This window comes from Lonchura striata, chromosome 32 (genome assembly GCF_050655825.1).
Source record: "Lonchura striata isolate lonStrDom1 chromosome 32, ASM5065582v1, whole genome shotgun sequence".
In the NCBI taxonomy this organism is placed as follows: Eukaryota; Metazoa; Chordata; class Aves; order Passeriformes; family Estrildidae; genus Lonchura; species Lonchura striata.
In genome coordinates this window covers 6,403,494-6,430,759 of record NC_140734.1, presented here as the reverse complement: position 1 = coordinate 6,430,759, position 27,266 = coordinate 6,403,494, and the positions used below count along the sequence as shown (strand labels likewise).

Genomic DNA, 27,266 nt, shown 5'->3' with positions numbered 1-27,266 from the left:
GTCCCAGGTGGGTTTTTGGGGTGCCTGGGCAGGATTTGGGGTGTCCCGGGCGGGTTTCGGGGTACCCTGGGTAGATTTTGGGATACCCAGGCGGGTTTTGGGGTGCCGGGGCAGATTTTGGGGTGCCCGGTGTGTTTCTGGGCATCCCAGATGAATTTTTGGGTTCCTGGGTGGATTTTGGGGTATTCCAGGTGAATTTTGGGGTGCCGGGGCAGTTTTTGGGGTGCCGGGGCAGTTTTTGGGGTACCCGGGCGGTTTTTGGGGTGCCCCAGGCAGTTTTTGGGGTACCCTGGGTAGTTTTTGGGGTTCCAGGGCAGTTTTTGGGGTACCTGGGAAGTTTTTGGGGTACCTGGGCAGTTTTTGGGGTGCCCCAGGCAGTTTTTGGGGCGCCCCGGGCGGTTTTGGGGTGCCCCTGGCAGTTTTTGGGGTGCCAGGGCAGTTTTTGGGGTACCCTGGGTAGTTTTTGGGGTGCCGGGGCAGTTTTTGGGGTACCTGGGCGGTTTTTGGGGTGCCCGGGCGGTTTTTGGGGTACCCTGGGTAGATTTTGGGGTGCTACAGGGGCTGGCAGCGCTCCTGGCGGCTGTAGAGCTCGAATTGGCTCTTCCAGCGCAGCATGAACGAGCTCCAGCGGTGGAATTCCAGGCGCCACTGCCGCTCCGCCTCCTCCATGGGGCCTGGGGACCCCCAAATCCCACTGAGCACCCCGAAAAATCCCCCAAAATCCCCCCCAAAAAATTCCAAAAAAAAACCCCAAAAAAATTCCCAAAAAATCCCCCAAAAAATCCCCCCCAAAAAAACCCCCAAACCCCCCTGAACTGCTCCGAAATCCCCTCCAAATCCACCCAAAATTCCCGCTGCCGCTCCGCCTCCTCCATGGGGCCTGGGGACCCCCAAATCCCACTGAGCACCTCGAAAAATCCCAAAAAAAAATCCCAAAAAATACCCCAAAAAATCCCCAAAACAATCCCCCAAAAAAACCCCCCCCCAAAAAAAATCCCAAAAAATCCCCCCAAAAACTCCCTGAACTGCCCCAAAATCCCCTAAATCCAATTTCACCCAAAACCGCCCAAATCCACCCAAAATTCCCGCTGCCGCTGCTTTGGCTCTGGGAATCCCCCCCCCAAACCCCCAAAATCGGCTCCGGGGACCCCAAAATCGGCTCCGGGGACCCCAGATGTCCCAAAATCCCCCAAATCTGCCCAAACGTCGCCGTGTGCTCCTCGGCCTCCTGTCCCAACGTCCTCAGTGCCACCGGGACGTCCCCAATGTCCCCAAATGTCCCAAAATCCCCCAATGTCCCCACGACCCAAATGTCCCCCCAATGTCCCCAAATGTCCCCAAATCCCCCCAATCCTCCCAAGGGTCCCCAAATGTCCCCAAATCCCCCAAATCCCCAAATGTCCCTAACGTCCCCATCACCCCAATGTCCCCAGTTGTCCCCTTGTGTCCCAACGTCCCCGAATGTCCCAAATCCCCCAAATGTCCCCAACCACCAATGTCCCCAATGTCCCCAAGGTTCCAAATGTCCCCAATGTCCCCTTTTGTCCCAATGTCCCCAACCCCCCCAGTGTCCCCAGCCCCCCCAAAGTCCCCAATGTCCCCAACCCCCCAAATCCCCCAAATTTCCCCAACCCCCCCAAATGTCCCAGTGTCCCCAAATGTCCCAGTGTCCCCAAATCCCCCCAATGTCCCCATTGTCCCCACGTCCCCGGTGTCCCCGTGCTGACCGGTGACGTTGAGCAGCTTGGGCAGGAAGCGGTTCCAGAAGGCGCAGGCCTGGGCGCGCAGGCCCTGGGCCACGGCGAGCGGCCGCGCGTTCAGCCGGGCGTAGCTCTGCCGCGCCGCCGTGTACGACGGCCAGCGCCGCTCCCGCTCCGACGCCTCGTTGGGGTCCCTGCGGCGCACGGCGCGGCGTGTCCAGCCCGGCTCGGAACAACCCGACCCGACTCGTAACAACCCAACGCAACTCATAAAAACCGAACCCAACTCATAACAACCCAACGCAACTCGTAACAACCCGACCCGACTCGTAACAACCCAAGCCAACTCATCCCAACTCAACGCAACTCAAAACAACCCGACCCAACTCGTAAAAACCGAACCCAACTCATAACAACCTGACCCAACTCATAACAACCCAACCCAACTCATCCCAACTCAACCCAACTCATAACAACCCAACCCAACTCATAAAAACCGAACCCAACTCAAAACAACTCGACCCAACTCATCCCAACCCAACGCAACTCAAAACAACCCAACCCAACTCATAAAAACCGAACCCAACTCATAACAACCCAACCCAACTAATAAAAACCTAACCCAACTCATAACAACCCAACGCAACTCAAAACAACCCAACCCAACTCATAACAACCCAACCCAACTCATAACAACCCAACGCAACTCAAAACAACCCAACCCAACTCATAACAACCCGACCCAACTCATCCCAACTCATCGCAAGTCAACCCAACCAATCCCAACTCATCACAAGCCAACGCAACCCAACTCATAACAACCCAACCCAACTCATAACAATCCAACCCAACTCACAACAACCCAACCAATCCCAACTCATCGCAACTCAACCCAGCTCATAACAACCCAGCTCGTCCCAACACATCACAGCCCAACCAAGGTCATCCAACCCAACTCATCCCAACGGAACTCATCCCAACCAAGGCTGTCCAACCCAACTCATCCCTACTCAACCCAACTGATCTCAACTCATCCCAACTCAACCCAACTCAATCCAACCGAACCAAGGTCATCCAACCCAACTCATCCCAACTGAACTCAACCCAACGGAGATCATCCAACCCAACTCATCCCAACTCAACCCAACTCATCCCATCCCAACCAAGGTAACTGAACCCAACTCAACTGAGGTCATCCAACCCAACTCATCGCCACTCAAGTCAGCTCATCCCAACCCAACTCAACCAAACTTATCCCAACCCAAACGAGGTCATCCAACCCAACTGATCCCAACTCAACCCAACTGAGGTCATCCAACCCAACTCATCCCAACTCAAGTCAGCTCATCCCAACCCAACTCAACCAAACTTATCCCAACCCAAACGAGGTCATCCAACCCAACTGATCCCAACTCAACCCAACTGAGGTCATCCAACCCAACTCATCCCAACTCAACCCACCTCATCCCATCCCAAGCAAGGTAACTGAACCCAACTCACTGCAACTCAACCAAGCTCATCACAACTCAACTCAATGCAAATGAGGTCATCCAACCCAACTCATCCCAACTGAACTCAACCCAACCAAGATCATCCAACCCAACTGATCACCACTCAACTCATCCCAGCCAAGGTCATCCAACCCAACCGATCCCAACTGAACTCAACCCAACCACGGTCATCCAACCCAGCTCCTCACAACTCGACTCATCCCATCCCAACCCAACTCAACCGCGCTCCGTCCCGGCCCGTACCCGGTGCGGGCGAAGTTGCCCCAGTATCTCATGATGCGCCGGCTCAGCGCCTCCTCCTCGGCCGTGTAGTTGAGGCCGGGGTTGAGCGGCTGCCCGAAGACGAACTCGATCTCGTAGCCGTGCGGCACGCCCATCCACGGCGGCCACAGCAGGTTGGAGGCGCGGTGGTCGAACAGGTAGGCGAAGACGGTGCCGCCGCGCTCGGCCCAGCGCTGGGCGAAGTGCATCAGCGGGCACACCACGTTGTGGTCGCCCACGATGTCGTCCAGCGCCTCGCGGTTCTTCACCGGGTTGTCCTGGTCCAGCCAGTCGGTGTACTGCAGCACCACGGCCTCGGCCGCCAGCTCGTTGGCCTGCGGCACGCCCAGCCGCACGCCGCCCAGGAACTCCTCGCGGCTGATCAGGCTCTCGTTGTCCTTGCCGAAACCCGGCACGCCGTACACCAGGAAATAGGTGCCCTCGTCCTGCACGGCGCCCAGCAGCACCTCGGCCTCGGCGCCGCCCGGCGCGCCCAGCAGCGCCTCGGGGGTGTCGGCCAGGAACTCGCCGTCCACCACGGGCACGAAGGCGAAGCGGAAGACGCCCTGCTGCGGCAGCACGGCCGCCTCGTGCTCCACCAGCTGCGGCGGCGCGGCGGCGCGCAGGCAAGCCAGCAGCTCCGTCTCGTTGGTCACGGCGCCGCCGGCGCCGGCGCCGCCGCAGCCCAGCAGCCGGCCCAGCCGCGCCGCCCGCCGCCGGCCTTCGGCCGCCCCCACGGTGGCCCAGGGCCCGTTGGGCGAGCCGCTCTGCAGCACGGCGCGGCGGAACAGCGCCCGGCTGCCGCCCGACAGCAGGTGCAGCCCCACCGAGGCCGCGCCGGCGCTCTCCCCGAAGAGCGTCACCGCGCCGGGGTCGCCGCCGAACGCCGCGATGTTGGCCTGCACCCAACGCAACGCCAACCGCTGGTCCAGCAGCCCCACGTTGCCGGGAGCTTCGGGGTGACCCGGCAAGGCCAAGAAACCCAAAGCGCCCACCCGGTAGTTCATGGAGACCACCAAAACCCCCTCGGCCGCCGCCAGGAACCGCCCGTCGTAGACGTCCAGCGAGGCGGCGCCGCTGTAGAAGCCGCCGCCGTAAATCCACACCAGCACCGGCGCCGGCGTTTCGGGGCGCGGCGCCGGCGCCCAGATGTTGAGGTACAGGCAGTCCTCGCTCATCTCGCGGTTGGGGTTCCACATCTCGGAGCCGCCGAAGCCCGGGAACATGGTGTCCACCGGCTGGAAGCAGGCGTGGGGGTGGGAGAGGGCGTCCAGGACCCCTCCCCAGGGCCGGGCGGGGCGGGGAGGGGCGAAGCGCAGCGGGCCCAGCGGGGGCTCGGCGTAGGGGATCCCCAAAAACGCCGCCACGCGCGCCGAGGGGCCGGCGGGCACGTGGAAGCCGCGGACGGCGCCGGCCGAGGTGGCCACCAGCAGCTCCTCGGCGGTGGCCGGGCAGGGGGCGAGGAGGAGGAGGAGGAGGAGGACGGGGAGGAAGAGCTGGAGGGGCGCGGGGGGCGGCGGCGATGGGCGACCCCCCATGGCGGCGGAGGCTGCGGAGAGAGAGAATTTGGGGGGTCACGCAGGGGGTGGGGAGGGGGTTCGGGGGGTCCCGCGGGGGTGGGAGTTGAGGGGGGGTCCCAAATTGGGGGAGGGGGGGGTCTCCATTTGGGGGGCACTTGGGGAGGGGTCTTCATTTTCGGGGGGATTTGGGGGGTTTGGGGGTCACCGTGTGGGAGGGGTCCCAAATTGGGGGGGATTTGGGGAGGATTTGGGGGTCCCGTGTGGGTGGGGAGGGGGTGGGAGTTGGGGAGGGTCCTAAATTGGGGGGATTTGGGGAGGGGTCTTCATTTTTGGGGGGAATTTGGGGGGTTTGGGGGTCCCGTGTGGGTGGGAGGGGTCCTAAATTGGGGGGGGGTCTCCTTTTTGGGGGCATTTGGGGGGGATTTGGGGGTGTTTTGGAGTCCCCTGTGGGTGGGGTGAGGGTGGGAGTTCGGGGGGGTCCCAAAATGGGTGGGATTTGGGGAGGGGTCTTCATTTTGGGGCAGATTTGGGGGGGATTTGGGGCTTTGGGGATCCCCTGTGGGTGGGGAGTTGGGGAGAGGTCCCAAATTAGGGGGGGATTTGGGGAGGGGTCCCCATTTTTGGGGGGATTTGGGGGGTTTGGGGGTCACGTGTGGGTGGGGAGGGGGTGGGAGGGGTCCCAAATTGGGGGTGGGGTCTCCATTTAGGGTGGGATTTGGGGGGGATTTGGGGGTCCCACATGGGTGGGGAGGGGGTGGGAGTTGAGGAGGGGTCCCAAATTGGGGGGGATTTGAGGAGGGGTCCCCATTTTGGGGGGATTTGGGAGGAATTTGGGGGGACTTGGGGGTTCCCCTGTGGGTGGGGGTGGGATTTGGGGAGGGGTCTCCATTTGGGGTAGGATTTGGGGAGGGGGGGGTCTTCGTTTTGGGGGGGATTTGGGGGATTTGGGGGTTCCCCGTGGGTGGGATTTGGGGAGGGATCCCCATTTTTTGGGGAATCCCCATTTTTTGGGTTGGGGGGTCCCTATTTTTTGGGTGGGGGGTTTCCATTTTTTGGGTGGGGGATCCCCATTTTTTGGGTGGTGGGATCCCCATTTTTTGGGTTGGGGGTCCCTATTTTTTGGGTGGGGGATCCCCATTTTTTTGGGGGGTCCCCATTTTTTGCAGGATCCCATTTTTTGGGTGGGATTTGAGGAGGGGTCCCCATTTTTTGGGGGGGTCCCCATTTTTTGGGTTGGGGAGTCCCTATTTTTTGAGTGGGGGGTTTCCATTTTTTGGGTGGGGGATCCCCATTTTTTGGGTGGGGGATCCCCATTTTTTGGGTGGGGGGATCCCCATTTTTTGGGTGGGGGGGTCCCTATTTTTTGGGTGGGGGATCCCCATTTTTTGGGTGTGTGTGGGGGGGGGTCCCCATTTCTGTGGGATTTTTTTTGGGCGGGGGATGGGCAGAACTCCTGAATTTTGGGGGGAGGGGTCTCTAATGATGGGGGAGGGTCCCCAAATTTATTTGGACCCCCCCAAATTCATCCTGACCCCCCTCCCAGTTTCTCCCAGTTTCTCCCAGTCCCTCCCAGTGCCCCCCCCCCCCAAATAAAGACCCCTCCCCCCCTCCCCCCCCGCCCCCCCCCCCTTGGGGCAGGTGGCGGCTCCCAAAATAAACCCGGGAAAAAATTCCCGGGAAAAAATTCCCGGCCGGAAGCGCCGGGGGGAGGAGGGGGGAGGGGCACCTGTGAGGACCCCCCGGCCCCATAGAGACCCCCTGGCCCTATAGGGACCCCCCCAAATCCCCCATAGATCCGGCCCTATAGGGACCCCCCAGACCCCTATGGATCCCATAGGGACCCCCCGACCCATAGGGACCCCCCAGACCCCATGGATCCATGGGAACCCCCCCGGGCCTATAGATCCTATAGGGAGCCCCCCATCCCCCATGGATCCCATAGGGACCCCCCAGACCCCTATGGATCCCATAGGGACCCCCCGGCCCCATAGGGACCCCCTCGGCCCTATAGGGACCCCCCAGACCCCTATGGATCTATGGGAATCTTCCCAGCCCTATAGGGAGCCCCCAGACCCCCATGGATCTTGTAGGGACACCCCGGACCTATAGAGACCCCCCCTGGCCCTATAGGGACCCCCCCAGCCCCTATGGACCCCATAGGGACCCCCAGACCCATAGGGATCCCCCAGACCCCCATGGATCCATGGGGAACCCCCCAGCCCTATAGGGAGCCCCCAGACCCCTATGGATCCTATAGGGACCCCCCCAGACCCCTATGGATCCCATAGGGAACCCCAGACCCATAGGGACCCCCCAGACCCCTATGGATCTATGGAGAACCCTCCCAGCCCTATAGGGACCCCCCGGCCCTATAGATCCTATAGGGACCCCCCCAGCCCCTATGGATCCCATAGGGACCCCCCCAGACCCCCATGGATCCCATAGGGACCCCCCAAATCCCCGATAGACCCACAGGGACCCTCGCCCACCCCCCCGCCCCCCCCCCAGCCCCGCCCGGCGCGGCCCCGCCCCCACCCCAAAATGGGACCCGGGGAGGGGGGGAGGGGCGGGGAGGGGCGGGGGTCTCGGGTGTGGGGGAGGGGCGATAAGAGGTGGAGGAGGGGCCGGGTGGGGGTCTCGGGTGTGGGGGAGGGGCGATGTTGGGGGGGTCTCAGGGATGGGGGAGGGGCAGGGTGGGGGATGGGGGAGGGGCGATGTTGGGGGGGGTCTCAGGGTGGGGGAGGGGCGATGTTGGGGGGGGTCTCAGGGTGGGGGAGGGGCGGGGATGGGGGGGGTCTCAGGTGGGGGAGGGGCGATGTTGGGGGGGGGGTCTCAGGGTGGGGGAGGGGCGATGTTGGGGGAGGGGCGGTTTTGGGGGTGGTCTCAGGGTGGGGGAGGGGCGGGGATGGGGGGGGTCTCAGGGTGGGGGAGGGGCGATGTTGGGGGGGGGTCTCAGGGTGGGGGAGGGGCGATGTTGGGGGGGGGGTCTCAGGTGTGGGGGAGGGGCGGGGATGGGGCCGTATCCGCTGGAGCTCATTGAGAAAGGGTGGGGAGGGAGGGGAGGGGGAGGGGATGGTGGGGAGGGGTCCCGGGGTGGGGGAGGGGTCCCGGGGCGGGGGTCGCGGTGGGGGTGGGGGAGGGGCGGCACCGACCGCGGCTCCGGCCTCGCTGCGGCTCCGGCGGCTGCAAAATACCGGGGGGGGGTGGGGGAGGGGCGGCGTTAAATTGGGGGGGGGGGGGGGGAGGGGTGGGGGAGGGGCGGCTGCTTTGGCCCCTCCCCCCCTGCGGCAGCGCTGCCCCTCCCCCCGCGCCGGGAGGGGGGGGGAGGATGCGCTGCCCAACCCCCCCCCCAACCCCGCGGGGATTTTGGGGCGAATTTGGGGGAATTTGGGGGGAAATTTGGGGCAATTGTGAGGGGGAGGGGTTGGGGATTTGGGGGAAATTTGGGGAATTTTGGGGGGATTTGGGGGAAATTTGGGGGCAATTTTGGGAATTCTGGGGGGATTTTGATGGATTTTGGGGGAATTCAGGGGGAATTTTGGGGGGATTTGGGGGAAATTTGGGGAAATTTGGGGGAAATTTGGGGGGATTTGGGGGGAATTTGGGGGAATTTTGGGGGATTTGGGGGAAATTTGGGGAATTTGGGGGGAATATGGGGGAAATTCGGGGGGAATTTTGGGGAGATTTGGGGAATTTTGAGGGGATTTTGGGGAAATTTGGGGGAAATTTGGGGAATTTTGGGGGGATTTGGGGGAAATTTGGGGAATTTTGGGGGGATTTGGGGAAAATTTGGGGGATTTTGGGGGAATTTGGGGGTATTATGATGAATTTTGGGGGGTTTTGGAGATTTGGGGAAGTTTGGAGGAATATTGGGGAATTTTGGGAGATTTTCATGAATTTCGGGGGAATTTTGGGGATTTTGATGAAATTCGGGGGATTTGGGGGAATTTTGAGGAATTTTGGGGGATTTTGGTGGGTTTTGGGGGGATTTTTAGGGATTTTGGGGGAATTTTGGAGGAATATTGGGGAATTTTTGGGGCATTTAGGAGGAATTCAGGGGGATATTTTTAGGGAGTTCTGGGGAGATTTTTGGAGGGGTTTGAAGGATTTGGGGCGATTTTCAGCAATTTGGGGGATTTGGGGGCATTTGTGGAACTCTTGGGAAACGTTGGGGGAATTTTGAGGAGTTTTGGGGAATTTTGGGGATTTGGGGGAATTTTCAGGGAATATTTTTGAAATTTGGGGAGACTTTGGGGGATTTTGGGGCATTTGGGGAGGACTCTTGAGGAATTTCGGAACATTTTGGGGCATTTGGGGGGAATTTTGGGGAGATTTGCGTGCGGTGAGAATTTGGGGGAATTTTGGGGGATTTGTGGGGAACTTTGGGCGATTTTCATGGGGTGAGAAATTTGGAGAAATTTGGGGGAATTTTTGGGGGAATTTTGGGGCATTTTAGGGAATTATGTTGCATTTGGGGCAATCTGGGGAATTCGGGGGAATTTTGGGGTCTTTGGGGGGAATTTTGAGAATTTTTGGGGATTTCTTTGGAGGTTTTTGGGGTCCCCAGACCCAAATTTCGGAGGGTGGGGGAGGGGCAGGGGCGGGGCAAGGGCACAGGTGAGTCACGTGGTGGGCGTGGCGCTCTCAGGTGTCACAGGGACCCCCCAGGTGTGTCCCCTCCCCCCCCAGGTGTGTCCCAGGTGTGTCCCCAGCTCTGTCCTGAGGTCCCCAGGTGTGTCCCCATCTCTGTCCCAGGTGTGTCCCTGTCCCCAGGTGTGTCCCAGGTGTCCCCAGCTCTGTCCCAGGTGTCCCAGGTGTCCCCCCAGGTGTGTCTCTGTCCCCCCAGGTGTCCCCAGCTCTGTCCCAGCTCTGTCCCAGGTGTGTCCCCCCAGGTGTGTCCCTGTCGCCAGGTGTCCCCAGGTGTGTTCCTGTCCCCCCAGGTGTCCCCATCTCTGTCCCAGGTGTCCCCCCAGGTGTGTCTCTGTCCCCCCAGGTGTCCAGCTCTGTCCCAGCTCTGTCCCCATCTCTGTCCCAGGTGTCCTCCCAGGTGTTTCCCAGGTGTCCCCAGGTGTGTCCCCAGGTGTGTCCCCATCTCTGTCCCAGCTCTGTCCCAGGTGTCCCCAGGTGTGTCCCCATCTCTGTCCCAGCTCTGTCCCAGGTGTGTCCCCAGGTGTGTCCCAGCTGTGGCCCCTCCCCCCTCCGCACCCACCGGCCAAGGGTCACCCGCCCCTCCCCCACGGGGACGGACTGGGAGGGACTGGGAGGGACTGGGATGGACTGGGCCACCTCCATGTCCCCATCTGCACATCCCTGATGGCCACCAGGACATCTCCGTGTCCCCATCCTTGTGTCCCCAACAATCCCTGGGACACCTCCATGTCCCCACTGATCTCGGTGCCACCTCCCTGTCCCCATCCCAGTGTCCCCAACCCTGTCAGTGCCACCTCCGTGTCCCCATCTCCACGTCCCTGATGGCCACCAGGACATTTCCGTGTCCCCAGCCCTGTCAGTGCCACCTCCATGTCCTCATCTCCACATCCCTGATGGCCACCAGGACATTTCCATGTCCCCAGCCCTGTCAGTGCCACCTCCATGTCCCCACTGATCTTGGTGCCACCTCTGTGTCCCCATCCCCACATCCCTGATGGCCACCAGGACATTTCCGTGTCCCCAGCCCTGTCGGTGCCACCTCCATGTCCCCACACCCGTGTCCCCCTTGGTCTCGGTGCCACCTCCCTGTCCCCATCCCAGTGTCCCCACCCCTGTCAGTGCCACCTCCATGTCCCCACTGATCTTGGTGACACTCCTGTGTCTCCCCCATCTCAGTGTCACCTCCCATCCCCATGTCCCTGATGGCCACCAGGACATCTCTGTGTCCCCATCCTTGTGTCCCCACCCCTGTCAGTGCCACCTCTGTGTCCCCATCTCCATGTTCCTGATGGCCACCAGGACATCTCCGTGTCCCCATCCTTGTGTCCCCAACAATCCCTGGGACACCTCCATGTCCCCACTGATCTCGGTGCCACCTCCCTGTCCCCATCCCCATGTACCTGATGGCCACCAGGACATTTCCATGTCCCCACCCCTGTCAGTGCCACCTCCATGTCCCCACCCCCGTGTCCCTGATAGCCACCAGGACATCTGCATGTCCCTCCTGATCTCAGTGCCACCTCCATGTCCTCATCTCCATGTCCCTGATGGCCACCAGGACATCTCTGTGTCCCCACCCCTGTCGGTGCCACCTCCATGTCCTCATCTCCATGTCCCTGATGGCCACCAGGACATCTCTGTGTCCCCACCCCTGTCAGTGCCACCTCTTTGTCCCCATCCCCACATCCCTGATGGCCACCAGGACATCCCTGTGTCTCCCCCATCTCAGTGTCACCTCCGTGTCCCCATCCCCACATCCCTGATGGCCACCAGGACATTTCCGTGTCCCCACCCCTGTCGGTGCCACCTCCCTGTCCCCACCCCGTGTCCCCCCCCGGTCTCGGTGCCACTCCCGCTGTCCCCGCGGTGCCATCGCCCCGTGGAGGAAGCTCGGAGCGCGGGCGCGGCCGCCGCATTCTCCGCCGTGTGTGTCACCTCCGTGTGTCACCTCCGTGTGTCACCTCCGTGTGTCACCTCCGTGTGTCACCGCCGGCCACCCCCCGCCCACCTGAGCCACCCCTGGGGACAAAGGTCCAGGTCCCCCCCCCACCCCCCCGATATTGTCCCTGTCACCGCCAGCTCCGGCCCAGTCGGGGACAGGACGTGGCCATGGCCGGGGGGACACGTGGGGAGCTCCTGGTGGTCCTGGCCTGCACCATCACTGGTGAGGGGACATGGGGACAGAGGGACATTGGGGACATTGGGGACATCGGGGACATCAGGGATAGTGGGGACATTGGGGACACTGGGGACATCAGGGACATTGGGGACATGGGGACATCAGGGACATTGGGGACATTGGGGACAGAGGGGACAGAGGGGACAGAGGGGACAGAGGGGACAGTGGGGAGCTCCTGGTGGTCCTGGCCTGTGCCATTGTTGGTGAGGGGACACGGGGACATCGGGGACGGAGGGGACATTGGGGACATTGGGGACAGAGGGGACAGTGGGGACATCAGGGATAGTGGGGACATGGAGACATCGGGACATTGAGGACAGTGGGGAGCTCCTGGTGGTCCTGGCCTGCGCCATCATTGGTGAGGGGACACGGGGACACGGGGACAGAGGGGACATTGGGGACATCGGGGACATCAGGGATAGTGGGGACATTGGGGACAGAGGGGACATTGGGGACACTGGGGACATTGGGGACAGAGGGGACATTGGGGACAGAGGGGACAGCAGAGGCCGAGGAGGAGGAGGAGGAAGGTGGGGAGAGGTCGGAGGGGGCAGGGGGCTGAGGGGGTTGGAGGAAGAGCGGGGAGGAAGAGGAATCAGGGTGGAGAAGTTTGAGGAGCTCAGATCTGAAGGTCTTGGAGGAGGAGGAGGAGGATGAAGAGGATGAAGAAAAGGGGGATGAAGAAGAGGAGGATGAAAAAGATGAGGATGAAGAAGAGGAGGGTGAAGATGAAGAAGAAGAGGAGGAATCAGGCTGGGGAGGTTTGAGGGGTTCAGATCTGAAGGTCTTGGGGGAGGAGGAGGAGGAGGAGGAGGAGGAGGAGGAGGAGGAGGAGGAGGAGGAGGAGGAAGAAAAGGGAGATGAAGAAGAGGAGGGTGAAGAGGAAGAGGGTGAAGAGGAAGAGGGTGAAGAAGAGGAGGGTGAAGAGGATGAAGAAGAGGAGGAATCAGGCTGGGGAGGTTTGAGGGTTTAGATGAGAAGGTCTTGGAGGAGGAGGAGGAGGAGGATGAAGAACTTGGGGTGGGAGAGGTTTGAGAGAGCGGGGGGAGGATGAAGGACATCAGCAAATGATGAAGGTCTTGGAAGAGGAGGAGGAAGAGGAGGAGGAGGAAGGTGGAGAAGATGGCGGCAGGGTCCATGTGGTGATGGTCTGGGGAGGAGGAGGAGGAGGGGGAGGAAGAAGAAGGTGAGGATGATGGAGGAGGTTGGAAGGGGAGAAGAAACCTTGGGTGAAGGTCTTGGAGAAGGAGGAGGAAGAGGAGGGTGAAGATAAAGGAGGGTGGAGGAGAGGGGGGGACGCTGGATGGGTCAAAGGCCAGGATGAAGATCGTGGAAGAGGAGGAGGAGGAAGGTGAAGGTTGGGGTGTCCACCTGGGGAGGGCCTTGGGGGTCTCTGCTCATCCTGGACCCCCCCCCCCACTGCAGCTGCCGTCGTGGGGACAACCAGAGCTGAAGTGACCTCCACGGCCACCTCAGGGACGGCCACGACCACCTCAGGGACAGACACGACCACCTCAGGAACCACCGAGACCATCTCCTGGACCTCCATGACCACCTCAGGGATGGACACGACCACCTCAGGAACCATTGAGACCACCTCATGGACTTCCAGGACCACCTCAGGAACAGACACGACCACCTCAGGAACCACCATGATCATCTCAGGAACCACCGAGACCACCTCAGGGATCTCCACAGACATCCCAGAGACCACCACGACCACCCCACAGACCTCCACAATTACCCTGGGGACCACCAACACTGACAGGACCAGCACAAGCACCCCAGAGATGACCCCAAGCTCCTCATGGACCTCCACGACACCCCCAGGGAGCTCCATGAGCACCACAGAGACAGCCATGACCACCTCAGGGACCTCCATGACCTCTTCAGAGACCACCACGACCATGCCAGTGACAACCATGATCTTCTCAGAGACCACCACGACCACACCAGTGGCCACCATGACCTTCTCAGAGACCACCACAACCATGCCAGTGACCACCACAACCTCCTCAGAGACCAACACAACCATGCCAGTGACCACCACGACCTTCTCAGAGACCACCACGACCACGCCAGTGACCACCTTCTCCACCTCAGGGAGTGATATGACCACCCCAGTGTCCACCATGAGCACGGCTGGGACCAACCCCACCACCTCAAGTACCACCTCTTCCACCTCAGAGACCACCATGAGCTCCTCAGAGACCACCATGACCATCCCAGTGACCACCTCCTCCACCTCAGGAACCTTCACAACCACCCCATGGACCACCACGACCACGCCAGGGACCACCAACACTGACAGGACCAGCACAAGCACCCCAGAGATGACCCCAAGCTCCTCATGGACCTCCAGAATGACCCCAGGGACCACCTCTACCCCAGAGACCACCGCAGCCATGCCAGTGACCACCTTGTCCACCTCGGGAACCTCCATGACCACCCCAGTGTCCACCATGAGCACGGCTGGGACCAACCCCACCACCTCAAGTACCACCTCTTCCACCTCAGAGACCACCATGAGCTCCTCAGGGACCACCATGACCACCCCATGGACCACCACGGCCTCCTCAGAGGCCACTACGACCACCACAGGGACCACCACGACCATCCCAAGGACCACAACCGCCTCAGAGACCACCATGACCATCCCAGTGACCACCTCCTCCACCTCAGGAACCTTCACAACCACCCCATGGACCACCACGACCACGCCAAGGACCGCTGGCACTGACAGGACCAGTACAAGCACCCCAGAGATGACACCAAGCTCCTCATGGACCTCCAGAATGACCCCAGGGAGCTCCATGAGCACCACAGAGACAGCCACGACCACCTCAGGGACCTCCACGACCTTCTCAGAGACCACCAGGACCACGCCAGTGACCACCACGACCTTCTCAGAGACCACCACGACCACACCAGTGACCACCTCCTCCACCTCAGGGAGTGCCACAACCACCTCTGGGACCACCCCAGCCACCTCAGAGACCCCCACGACCACCCCAGAGATCTCCACCACCATCCCCAGTGCCACCCCAACCACCTCAGTGACCACCACGACCACCTCAAAGACCTCCACAACCACCTCAGGTGACACCACAAGCTCCTCAGGGGCCACCACAGCCATCCCAGGGACCACCTCCACCAGCTCAGGGACCACTCCAACCACTCCATGGACCACCACAAGCAACCCAGGGACCACCATGACCACCTCAGGGTCCACCACAACCAACCCTGAGACCACCACCTCCACATCAGGGACCACCAGGACCACCCCAGGGACCACATCCTCTATCCCATGGACCACCACGACCACACCAGGGACCACCACAACCTCCTCAGGGACCACCACAACCTCCTCAGGGACCACCATGACCTCTGCGACCACCCCAGCCACCTCTGAGACCATCCAAACAACCTCAGAGTCCACCACAACCACCCCAGGGACCACCACAACCATCCCAAGTACCACCACGACCACCTCAGAGTCCACCACAACCAACTCTGTGATCACCACGACCATCCCTGGTATCACCACGACCACCCCAGTGACCACCAAAACCACCTCAGCAACCACCTCTTCCAGCCCCTGGACCACCGCAACCACCCCAGGGACCACCACGACCATCCCGGGGACCTCCATGACCTCCTCAGGGACCTCCACAACCACCCTGGGAACCACCCCAACCAACTCAGGGACCACCACGACCAACTCTGGGACCACCACGTCCACCCCAGGTACCACCACAACCATTACAGGGACCTCCATGACCTCCTCAGGGACCACCTCCTCCACCCCATGGACCACCACAACCATCCCAGGGACCACCACGACCACCTCAGCGACCACCATGACCATCCCAGGGATCATCACGACCCTTACAGAGACCTCCACGACCACCTCAGGAACCACCACGACCACCCTGGGTGCCACCATGACCACTCCAGGGACCACCACGACCACCTCAGGGACCACATCCTCCACCTCTGGGACCACCACAACAAACTTAGGTACCACCACAGCCCTCCCAGGTACCACCACGACCCCCCCAGTGGCCTCCACAGCCACCTCAGGGACCACCACAACCATTCCAGGGACCACCACGACCAACTCTGGGACCACCACCACAGTCCCAGGTACCACCACGACCACTCCAGGGACCACGTCCTCTACCCCAAGGACCTCCACAATCATCTCAGGGACCACCCCAGCCACCCCAGCAACCTCCACAACCACATCTGGGACCACCACGACCATCCCAAGTAGCACCACAACCATCTCAGGGACCTCCACAACCACACCAGGGACCACCTCCTCCACTCCATGGACCACCACATCAATCCCAGGGACCACGTCCTCCACCCCAGGGACCTCCACAACCACCTCAGGGACCACCACGACCAACTCTGGGACCACCACAACAATCCCAAGAACCACCACGACCATCCCAGGGACCACCACGACCAACTCTGGGACCACCACAACCACTCCAGGGACCACCACCACAATCCCAGTGACCACCACGGCCACTCCAGGGACCACCACAACTACCTCTGGAACCACCACAACCATCCCGACTACCACCCCAACCACCCCAGGGACCACCACGACCAGCCCAGGGGCTACCACGACCAACTCTGGCACCACCACCACAATCCCAGGTACCACCACGACCACTCCAGGGACCACTCCAGCCACCCCAGCAACCTCCACAACCACATCTGGGACCACCACGACCATCCCGAGTAGCACCACAACCATCTCAGGTACCACCACAGCCATCTTAGGAACCACCACAACCGTCTCAGGGACCACCACGACCACTCCAGGGACCACCACAACCAACTCTGGGACCACCATGACCATCTCAGGGACCACCACAACCATCCCAGAGACCAGCACGACCGCCCCAGGGACCACCACAACCAACTCTGGGACCACCACAACAATCCCAGGGACCACCTCCTCCACTCCATGGACCACCACAACCACCCCAGGGAAAACCACAACCATCTCAGGGACCACAACAACCATCCCAGGGACCAGCTCCTCCACTCCATGGACCACCACGACCATGTCAGGGACCACCACGACCAACTCTGGGACCACCACGACCACCCCAGCAACCACCACAACCATCCCAGGGGCCACCTCCTCCACTCCATGGACCACCACAACCATCTCAGGGACCACCACAACCAACTCTGGGACCACCACCACAATCCCAGGTACCACCACGACCACTCCAGGGACCACCACAACCATCCCAGGGACCACCACAACCATCCCAGGAACCACTTCCTCCACTCCATGGACCACCACGACCAACTCTGGGACCACCACGACCACCCCAGCAACCTCCACAGCCACATCTGGGACCACCACGACCATCCCGAGTAGCACCACAACCATCTCAGGTACCACCACAGCCATCTTAGGAACGACCACGACCATCTCAGGGACCACCACAACCACTCCAGGGACCACCACGACCAACTCTGGGACCACCATGACCATCTCAGGGACCACCACAACAATCCCAGTGACCAACACGACCGCCCCAGGTACCACCACAACCACTCCAGGGACCACCACGACCACTCCAGGGACCACCACAACCACCCCAGGGAAAACCACAACCACCCCAGCAACCACCAGAACCATCCCAGGGGCCACCTCCTCCACTCCATGGACCACCACGACCATGTCAGGGACCACCACAGCCATCCCAGTAACCACCACAACCAACTCTGGGGCCACCACAACCATCTCAGGGACCACCACAACAATCCCAGGGACCACTTCCTCCACTCCATGGACCACCACAACCATCCCAGGGACCACCACAACCAACTCTGGGACCACCACCACAATCCCAGGTACCACCACGACCACTCCAGGGACCACCACAACCATTTCAGGGACCAGCACGACCATCTCAGGGACCACCACGACCAACTCTGTGACCACCACGACCACCCCAGGGACCACCACGACCAACTCTGGGACCACCACCACAGTTCCAGGTACCACCACAACAATCCCAGGGACCACCTCCTCCACTCCATGGTCCACCACGACCATCCCAGTAACCACCACAACCAACTCTGGGACCACCTCAACCATCTCAGGGACCACCACGACCACCCCAGGGACCACCACAACCATCCCAGGGATCACCACAACAATCCCAGGGACCACCATGACCACTCCAGGGCCCACCTCAACTAACCCAGGAACCACCACAACCATCTCAGAGACCACCACAACCATGCCAGGTACCACCACGGCCACTCCAGGGACCACCACGACCAGCCCAGGGGCTACCACGACCAACTCTGGCACCACCACCACAATCCCAGGTACCACAACGACCACTCCAGGGACCACTCCAGCCACCCCAGCAACCTCCACAACCACATCTGGGACCACCACGACCATCCCGAGTAGCACCACAACCATCTCAGGTACCACCACAGCCATCTTAGGAACCACCATGACCATCTCAGGGACCACCACGACCACTCCAGGGACCACCACGACCAACTCTGGGACCACCATGACCATCTCAGGGACCACCACAACCATCCCAGAGACCAGCACGACCGCCCCAGGGACCACCACGACCAACTCTGGGACCACCACAACAATCCCAGGGACCACCTCCTCCACTCCATGGACCACCACGACCACTCCAGGGACCACCACGACCACCCCAGCAACCTCCACAACCACATCTGGGACCACCACGACCATCCCGAGTAGCACCACAACCATCTCAGGTACCACCACAGCCATCTTAGGAACGACCACGACCATCTCAGAGACCACCACGACCACTCCAGGGACCACCACGACCAACTCTGGGACCACCATGACCATCTCAGGGACCACCACAACAATCCCAGTGACCAACACGACCACTCCAGGGACCACCACGACCAACTCTGGGACCACCACAACAATCCCAGGTACCACCACAACCACTCCAGGGACCACCACGACCACTCCAGGGACCACCACAACCACCCCAGGGAAAACCACAACCACCCCAGCAACCACCAGAACCATCCCAGGGGCCACCTCCTCCACTCCATGGACCACCACGACCATGTCAGGGACCACCACAGCCATCCCAGTAACCACCACAACCAACTCTGGGGCCACCACAACCATCTCAGGGACCACCACAACAATCCCAGGGACCACTTCCTCCACTCCATGGACCACCACGACCAACTCTGGGACCACCACGACCACCCCAGCAACCACCACAACCATCCCAGGGGCCACTTCCTCCACTCCATGGACCACCACAACCATCCCAGGGACCACCACAACCAACTCTGGGACCACCACCACAATCCCAGGTACCACCACGACCACTCCAGGGACCACCACAACCATCTCAGGGACCAGCACGACCATCTCAGGGACCACCATGACCAACTCTGTGACCACCACGACCACCCCAGGGACCACCACGACCAACTCTGGGACCACCACCACAGTTCCAGGTACCACCACAACAATCCCAGGGACCACCTCCTCCACTCCATGGTCCACCACGACCATCCCAGTAACCACCACAACCAACTCTGGGACCACCTCAACCATCTCAGGGACCACCACGACCACCCCAGGGACCACCACAACCATCCCAGGGATCACCACAACAATCCCAGGGACCACTTCCTCCACTCCATGGACCACCATGACCATCTCAGGGACCACCACGACCAACTCTGGGACCACCACGACCACCCCAGCAACCACCACAACCATCTCAGGGTCTACCACAACCATCCCAGGGGCCACTTCCTCCACTCCATGGACCACCACAACCATCCCACTAACCACCACGACCAACTCTGGGACCACCACCACAATCCCAGGTACCACCACGATCACTCCAGGGACCACCACAACCATCTCAGGGACCACCACGACCACCCCAGGGACCAACACAACTACTCCAGGGACCACCATGGCCACTCCAGGGACCACGTCCTCCACCCCAGGGACCTCCACAACCATCTCAAGAATCTCCACGACCAACTCTGGGGCCCCCATCACAATCCCAGGTACCACCACGAACACCTCAGGGACCACCTCCTCCATCTCTGGGATCACCACAACCGCCTCAGTGACCTCCACAAGCACCCAGAGGACCTCCACGGCAATGTCCACCACTCCAGGGACCACCCCAACCACCCTTTGGACCACCACTGCTCCTCCTTCAGGTGAGTCCTCCCCAGATGACCTCCACGCTCAGCTGGGGTGTCCCCGTGACCCGGCTGATGTCCCCGTGTCCCACCAGGGCTGTGTGAGAATGGGGGGACCTCTGCTGGCACCGGTTGTCTCTGCAGCCCGTCCTATGCCGGTCCACGCTGCGAGTTCTCCACCGACACCGTGGAGACCAACCTGCGTGAGTGGTGGCCCCACCCCACACCTGGGGGACCTGGGCATCTCGGGGGTCCTGCTGGTTCTTGGGCATCTCGGGGGTGCTGGTGGTTCTTGGGGGTTCTGGTCTTCTTGGGGATCTTGGTCTTGGTGGTTCTGGTCGTCTTGGTGGTCCTGGTCACCTTGGGGGTTCTGGTGGATTTTGGGGGTTCTGGTCTTCATGGGGATCTTGGTCTTGGTGGTCCTGGTCTTCTTGGTGGTCCTGGTCACCTTGGGGGACCTGGTCTTCTTGGGGGTTCTGGTGCTTTTGGAGGTTCTTGGTCTTCTTGATGCTCCTGATCATCTTGGTGGTCCTGGTCATCTTGGGGGGCTCTGTGCACCTTGAGGGTTTTGGTCTTTCTTGGGGATCTTGGTCTTGGGGGTTCTGGTGGTTTTGGGGGTCTTGGTCCTCTTGGGGGTCCTCAGCACCTTGGGGGTTCTGGTGTCTTTAGGGGGTTCTGGTCTTCTTGGTGGTCCTGGTCTTCTTTGGGGTTCTGGTCATCCTGGTGGTTCTGGGCACCTTGGGGGGCCTGGTCTTCTTGGGGGTCCTGGTGGTTCTGGGGGTCCTGGTCCTTTTGGGGATCTTGGTCTTCATGGGGGACCTGGTGGTTTTTGGGAGGTTTTGGTCTTCTTGGGGGTCCTGGACTTCTTTGGGGTTCTGGTGCTTTTGGGGGTCTTGGTCTTCTTGAGGGTCCTGGGCATCTCAAGGGTTCTGGTGCTTTTGGGGATCCTGGTGGTTTTTGGGGGATTCTGATCTTCTTGGTGGTCCTGGTCATCTTGGTGGTCCTGGTCTTCTTGGAGGTTCTGGGCACCTTTGGGGCTTCTGGTCATCTTGGGGTTCTGGGCACCTTTCGGGCCCTGGTCTTCTTGGTGGTCCTGGTGGTTCTGGGGGTCCTGGTCCTCTTGGGGATCTTGGTCTTCATGGGGGACCTGGTGGGTTTTGGAAGGTTCTGGTCTTCTTGGGGGTCCTGGTGGTTCTGGGGGTCCTGGTCCTCTTGGGGATCTTGGTCTTCTTGAGGAACCTGGTCTCTTTGGGGATCCTGACCATCCTGGAGGTCCTGGTCACTTTGGTGGTCCTGGACACCCTGGAGGTCCTGGTGTCCTCGGGGTTCCTGGACACCCTGGAGGTCCTCACCCACCCTGTCCCACCCCACTGACCCCTTCTCCCCATTGCCCCTCCAGCGTTCCCTGGGACCATCATGGCCACCCTGGACATGAAGGTGACCGTCACCAACTTCAACTACTCCGAGGACCTGGAGGACCCCACCTCCAAGACCTTCCTCTTCTTCCAGAACCACTTCCGGCAGGAGGTGAGGCCGTGGGGAGCCCGGTGTCCCACCACGGCCACCGTGTCCCCTCAGGGGTGGCCAAGTGACCTTTTGCCCTTGCAGATCAAGAAGATCTACGGGACCATCCCTGGCTACGAGGGCGTGGAGATCACCAGCCTCAAGTAAGGGGTCCTCACCACCCCCAAGGGTGGGGTGGGGTGGGGTTGGGGTGTCCCCAAACCCCTCTGTGACCTCCCGTGTCCCCTCCCCAAAGGTCCGGCAGCATCGTGGTGGGACACCAGGTGTTCTTCACCATGGCCCAGAGCAGCAACACCACGGAGAAGTTCCAGGAGACCACGGACAGGTTGAAGGAGAACGTCCAGGAGGCGGTGGACAGACAGGGCAACTGCCAGTACAACACCTGTGGGTGACCCCGAAGCCCCCCCAGATCCTCCTTGACCCCTGCGGGTCCTCCTCTGGACCTCTGGGGCACCCAAGGGTGGTCTCTGATGTCTTCTCCTCCCACCCCAGCTGTGCTGTGCCTGAGAGACGACCCCGTGGTCGGCGACATGAGGGAGGTGTTGGACCTGGATGGTGAGAACGGCGGGGAGGTCTCGGCCACCCCATAGCCCCTCCTGACCACCCCATGGCCCCTCCTGACCACCCCATGGACCCTCCTGACCACCCCATGGACCTTTCTGACCACCTCATAGCCCCTCCTGACCACCCCATGGACCCTCCTGACCACCCCATGGACCCTCCTGACCACCCCATGGACCTTTCTGACCACCCCATGGCTTCTCCTGCCCACCCAACATCTCCTGTCCCTCCCCCACCATCCCTTGACCATCCCATGGCCCCTTTTGGCCACTCCACCATCTCCTGCCCACCCAACATCTGCTGTCCCTCACCCACCATCTCCTGCCCACCCAACATCTCCTGTCCCTCACCGCTCACCCCCCAATGTCGCCCCTGTCCAGAGCTGTGCCACCAGCGGGCCCCACCTGGCTATGGCGCCTCCTTCTCGGCCGACATCTCCTCGGGGGTCCTGCACTGCGTCACCTCCTGCACGCCCAACCGGCCCCAGAGCCTGGACTGCCACCACGGCCGCTGCCAGGTCACCCGGGAGGGACCGCGCTGCTTGTGAGTGCCACCAGGGTCCTGGAGCCCACCGTGGGTCACAGCGGCCACCGTGGGTCACAACGGCCACCAAGGGGTCACAGCGGCCACCAAGGGGTCCCAATGGCCACTATGGTATCCCAATGTCCACCACAGGGTTCCAATGTCCACCACAGGTTTCCAATGCCCACCATGGGGTCCCAAAACCCATCATGAGGTTCCAGCACCCACCATGAGGTCCTGATGTACACCATGGGGTCCCAACAGCCATTGGGGGGTCCTCAAACCCATCATGAGGTCCCAATGGCCACCACAGGGTCCCAATGGCCACCACTGAGTCCCAACAACTGCTGTGGTGTCCCCAAACCCATCATGAGGTCCCAATGGCCACCACGAGGTCCCAATGGCCATCACGGGGTCCCAATGTCCACCATGGGGTCCCAACACCTCCTGTGGTGTCCCCAAACCCATCATGAGGTCCCAATATCCACAACAGGGTCCCAATGGCCACCACGGGGTCCCAACGGCCACCACAGGGTCCCAATGGCCACCATGGAGTCCCAACACCTTCTGTGGTGACCCCAAACCCATCATGAGGTCCCAATGGCCACCACGGGGTCCCAACATCCACCATGGGGTCCCCAAACCCATCATGAGGTCCCAATGGCCACCACAGGGTCCCAACACCTTCTGTGGTGTCTCCAAACCCATCATGAGGTCCCAAAACCCACCACGAGGTCCCAATGGCCACCACGAGGTCCCAATGGCCACCACGAGGTCCCAAAGGCCACCACGGGGTCCCAGCACCTCGTGTGGTGACCCCCTCGTCCCCTCCCCAGTTGCCCGGACGAGGAGCTGTACTGGTACGCGGGGGCGCAGTGCTCGGGCCGGGTCAGCAAGGTGGCCACCGGGCTGGGCGTGGTGGTGGCCCTGCTCTTCCTCGTCTGCCTCGTCCTCCTCGTGGTCCTGCTCTGCCGCCGGCACCAGCGCCACTGGAGGTACCGGCTCGGGCTGGGGTCTGCACTGGGGGGCTCCCAGTTTGGGTTCTTCATCTGGGGTGGTTCCCACTTTGGGTTCCTCATTTGGGGGGGTTCCCTGTTTGGGTTCTTCAATTTGGGGAGGGGTCTCCTAGTTTGGGTTCTTCATCTGGGGGGGCTCCCAGTTTGGGTTCTTCATTTTGGGGAGAGGTCTCCCAGTTTGGGTTCTTCAATTTGGGGAGGGGTCTCCCAGTTTGGGTTCTTCATTTTGGGGGGCTCCCAGTTTGGGTTCTTCGTTTTGGGGGGTTCTCACTTTGGGTTCTTCAATTTGGGGAGGGGTCTCCCAGTTTGGGTTCTTCATCTGGGGGGGTTCCCAGTTTGGGTTCTTCATTTTGGGGGGTTCTCACTTTGGGTTCTTCAATTTGGGGAGGGGTCTCCCAGTTTGGGTTCCTCATCTGGAGGGGCTCCCATTTTTGGTTCCTCATTTTGGGGAGAGGTCTCCCAGTTTGGATTCCCAGTTTGGTCTCCCAGTTCAGATTCCCAGTCTGGATTCCCAGTTTGGGGGGGGGGGTCTCCCAGTTTGGGGGGGTCTCCCAGTCTGGATTCCCAGTCTGGGGGGGGTCTCCCAGTTTGGGGGGGGGGTCTCCCAGTTTGGGGGGGGGTCTCCCAGTCTGGATTCCCAGTCTGGGGGGGGTCTCCCAGTCTGGACTCCCAGTTTGGGGGGTCTCCCAGTCTGGATTCCCAGTTTGGGGGGGGTCTCCCAGTTTGGGGGGGGTCTCCCAGTCTGGGGGGGGTCTCCCAGTTTGGGGGGGGTCTCCCAGTTTGGGGGGGGTCTCCCAGTGCCCCCCAGTTCTCACCCCTCCCCTCCCCCCAGTGACCTCCCCCCCTATTTTGGGGGTTCCTGGTACGAGTTGGACGATTTCACCTGGAGCCCCCCGGGGGGCGCCCTGATCCCCAACCCGGGGGTCGCCCCCCCCCAGCCCCCACCGGAGGACCCCGAGAGCCGGAGGAGACCCCCGGGACCCCCCCCCGCCGCCCCCCGGGAGGGTCCCCGCGCCTTCCGACCGTCCCTGGAGCGCGTGGACCCCTTCCTGCAGGTACGCGCACCCCTGCCAGGACCTAGAGGAACCCAGATCCCCTGCCAGGACCTAGAGGAACCCAGATCCCCTGCCAGGATCTAGAGGAACTCAAATCCCCTGCCAGGACCCTAAAGAGATCCCAAATCCCCTGCCAGGACCTAAAGGAACCTAAATCTTTTGCCAGGACCTAGAGGAACCCAAATCCCCTGCCAGGACCCTAAAGAGATCCCAAACCCCCTGCCAGGACCCTAAATACCCTGCCAGGACCTAAAGGAACCTAAATCCCCTGCCAGGACCCCAAATCCCCTGCCAGGATCTAAAGGATCCCAAATCCCCTGCTAGGACCTAAAGAGATCCCAAATCCCCTGCCAGGACCTAGAGAAACCCAGATCCCCTGCCAGGACCCAAAGGAACCCAAATCCCCTGCCAGGACCTAAAGGAATCTAAATACCCTGCCAGGACCCTAAAGAGATCCCAAACCCCCTGCCAGGACCCTAAATCCCCTGCCAGGACCGAAAGAGATCCCGAATCCCCTGCCAGGACCTAAAGAGATCCCAAATCCCCTGCCAGGACCTAAAGGAACCTAAATACCCTGCCAGGACCTAAAGGAACCCAAATCCCCTGCTAGGACCTAAAGAGATCCCAAACCCCCTGCCAGGACCTAAAGAGATCCCAAACTCCCTGCCAGGACCCTAAAGGAACCTAAATCCCCTGCCAGGACCTAAAGGAACCTAAATACCCTGCCAGGACCTAAAGGAACCTAAATACCCTGCCAGGACCCTAAAGAGATCCCAAACCCCCTGCCAGGACCCTAAATCCCCTGCCAGGACCTAAAGAGATCCCAAATCCCCTTCCAGGACCTAGAGGAACCCAAATCCCCTGCCAGGACCTAAAGGAGCCTAAATACCCTGCCAGGACCCTAAAGGAACCCAGATCCCCTGCCAGGACCCCAAATCCCCTGCCAGGACCTAAAGGAACCTAAATCCCCTTCCAGGACCCAAAAGAGACCCCAGTCCCCTTCCAGGACCCAAAAGAGGCACCAGTCCCCTTCCAGGACCCAAAAGAGACCCCAAATCCCCTTCCAGGACCCAAAACAGACCCCAGTCCCCTTCCAGGACCCCAAAGAGACCCCAGTCCCCTTCCAGGACCCCCCTCTCACGCTGTCCCCTCCCCCAGCTGAGGACCCCGAGGCCGAGGGTCACCCCTGACCTGTGACCCCCCCGGGACCACCTGGAGCACCACGAGGAGACCCCGACCCCGAGGGGGAGACCCCAGCCCCAATGAGGAGACCCCAAGGAGGGGACACCAACATGGACCAGGAGACCCCAGCCCCAATGAGGAGACCTCAAGGAGGGGACACCAACATGGACCAGGAGACCCCAGCCCCAATGAGGAGATCCCACCATGGACCAGAAGACACCAAGGAGGGGACATTGACCTGGACCAGGAGACCCCAACATGGACCAGAAGACCCCAACCCCAACCAGGAGACCTTGACCTGGACCAGGAGACCCTGACCCAAATAAAGGGACCCCAACCAGGAGACCCCAACCTGAATGAGGAGACCCCAACCCCAACCAGGTGACCCCACCATGGACCAGAAGACCCCAAGGAGGGGACATCGACCTGGACCCGGAGACCCCAACATGGACCAGAAGACCCCAAACCCAACCAGGAGACCCCAACCCCAGTGAGGAGACCCCAACCCCAGTGAGGGGACCCCAACATGGACCAGAAGACCCCAACATGGACCAGAAGACCCCGACCCCAATGAGGAGACCCCAACCCCAATGAGGGGACATTGACCTGGACCAGGAGACCCCCAAACCCCATGAGATACCCCCAAACCCACGTGAGAACCGGGACCAGCTCCCAGTAGCTCCCAGTAGCTCCCAGTAGCTCCCAGTTTGCTCCGGCGCGCGGGACGTGCCAGGGGCCGGGCGAGACCCTTGGGGTTGGGGTTTGGGGGGGGATTTTGGGGAATTTTGGGGAATTTTGGGGGATTTTGGGGAAATTTTGGGAGAATTTAATTTCGGGGGATTTTGGGGGAATTTGGGGGAATTTTGGGGGATTTTGGGGGGATTTTGGGGGAATTCTGTGGGATTTTGGGGGAATTCTGTGGGATTTGGGGGATTTTGGGGGATTTTGGGGATTTTGGGGGAATTCTGTGGGATTTGGGGGATTTTGGGGGATTTTGGGGGATTTTGGGGGAATTCTGTGGGATCTGGGGGATCGAACCCCTCAATATTTATTTTTTTGGGGTGATGGAGCCCCAGCCCCACCCTGGGCAGAGCCCGAAGGGTCCCCGGGGGGGTTGAAGCCCCCCCCAAAAATCCATTTTGGGGAGGGGGGGGGAGGTGCAGGAGCCCCTCCCCCTTTTCCTGCCCCTCCCCCTTTTCCTGCCCCTCCCCCGTATTTATTTATAGAAAGTAATCAATGTATTGATAATAAATTATCGATTTCTTGGTTTAATTTGTGTGAGTTGCCTCGGTTTTGGGGGTGGGGGGGCGTTATGTGACTGGGAGGGACTGGGAGACACTGGGAGACACT

The 27,266-nt window shown here is 61.0% G+C and overlaps 2 protein-coding genes across 3 annotated transcripts; one reads left to right on the top strand and one right to left on the bottom strand.

Annotated features, from left to right (window-relative positions):
• Positions 1-175: 175 nt before the first annotated feature.
• Positions 176-8,187, bottom strand: ACHE (acetylcholinesterase (Yt blood group)). 2 transcript variants are annotated; one of them, XM_085564271.1, is made up of 5 exons: positions 8,145-8,187; positions 3,455-5,021; positions 1,728-1,894; positions 835-880; positions 535-676 (listed from the first exon to the last, which is right to left on the bottom strand). In XM_085564271.1, exons 2-5 carry the CDS (start codon positions 5,008-5,010, stop codon positions 553-555), a joined length of 1,893 nt encoding a protein of 630 aa, XP_085420397.1. In that variant the 5' UTR covers positions 5,011-5,021; positions 8,145-8,187; the 3' UTR covers positions 535-552. The 2 variants fall into 2 exon arrangements, with proteins under 2 accessions (XP_085420396.1, XP_085420397.1); XM_085564270.1 differs by lacking the exon at positions 835-880 and having other exon boundaries at positions 176-674.
• Positions 8,188-10,175: 1,988 nt separating this feature from the next.
• On the top strand, positions 10,176-26,724 carry LOC146764680 (uncharacterized). Its single transcript, XM_085564266.1, has 11 exons — positions 10,176-11,806; positions 13,247-20,074; positions 20,152-20,259; positions 21,456-21,583; positions 21,665-21,723; positions 21,816-21,964; positions 22,073-22,135; positions 22,522-22,684; positions 23,500-23,658; positions 24,512-24,734; positions 25,893-26,724. The coding sequence occupies exons 1-11, from the start codon at positions 11,752-11,754 to the stop codon at positions 25,929-25,931; spliced, it is 7,974 nt and encodes a 2,657-aa protein (XP_085420392.1). The 5' UTR covers positions 10,176-11,751; the 3' UTR covers positions 25,932-26,724.
• Positions 26,725-27,266: the final 542 nt, after the last annotated feature.

Coding starts and splice junctions, on each gene's coding strand:
- ACHE (XM_085564271.1), bottom strand. CDS start 5,010: ATGGGGGGTCGCCCATCGCCGCCGCCCCCCGCGCCCCTCCAGCTCTTC. Junction 1,895..3,454: donor GGCAACTTCGCCCGCACCGG/GTACGGGCCGGG, acceptor CGTGCGCCGCAG/GGACCCCAACGAGGCGTCGG. Junction 881..1,727: donor CAAGCTGCTCAACGTCACCG/GTCAGCACGGGG, acceptor GGGGGTCCCCAG/GCCCCATGGAGGAGGCGGAG.
- LOC146764680 (XM_085564266.1), top strand. CDS start 11,752: ATGGCCGGGGGGACACGTGGGGAGCTCCTGGTGGTCCTGGCCTGCACC. Junction 11,807..13,246: donor CCTGGCCTGCACCATCACTG/GTGAGGGGACAT, acceptor CCCCCACTGCAG/CTGCCGTCGTGGGGACAACC. Junction 20,075..20,151: donor CACCACTGCTCCTCCTTCAG/GTGAGTCCTCCC, acceptor GTGTCCCACCAG/GGCTGTGTGAGAATGGGGGG.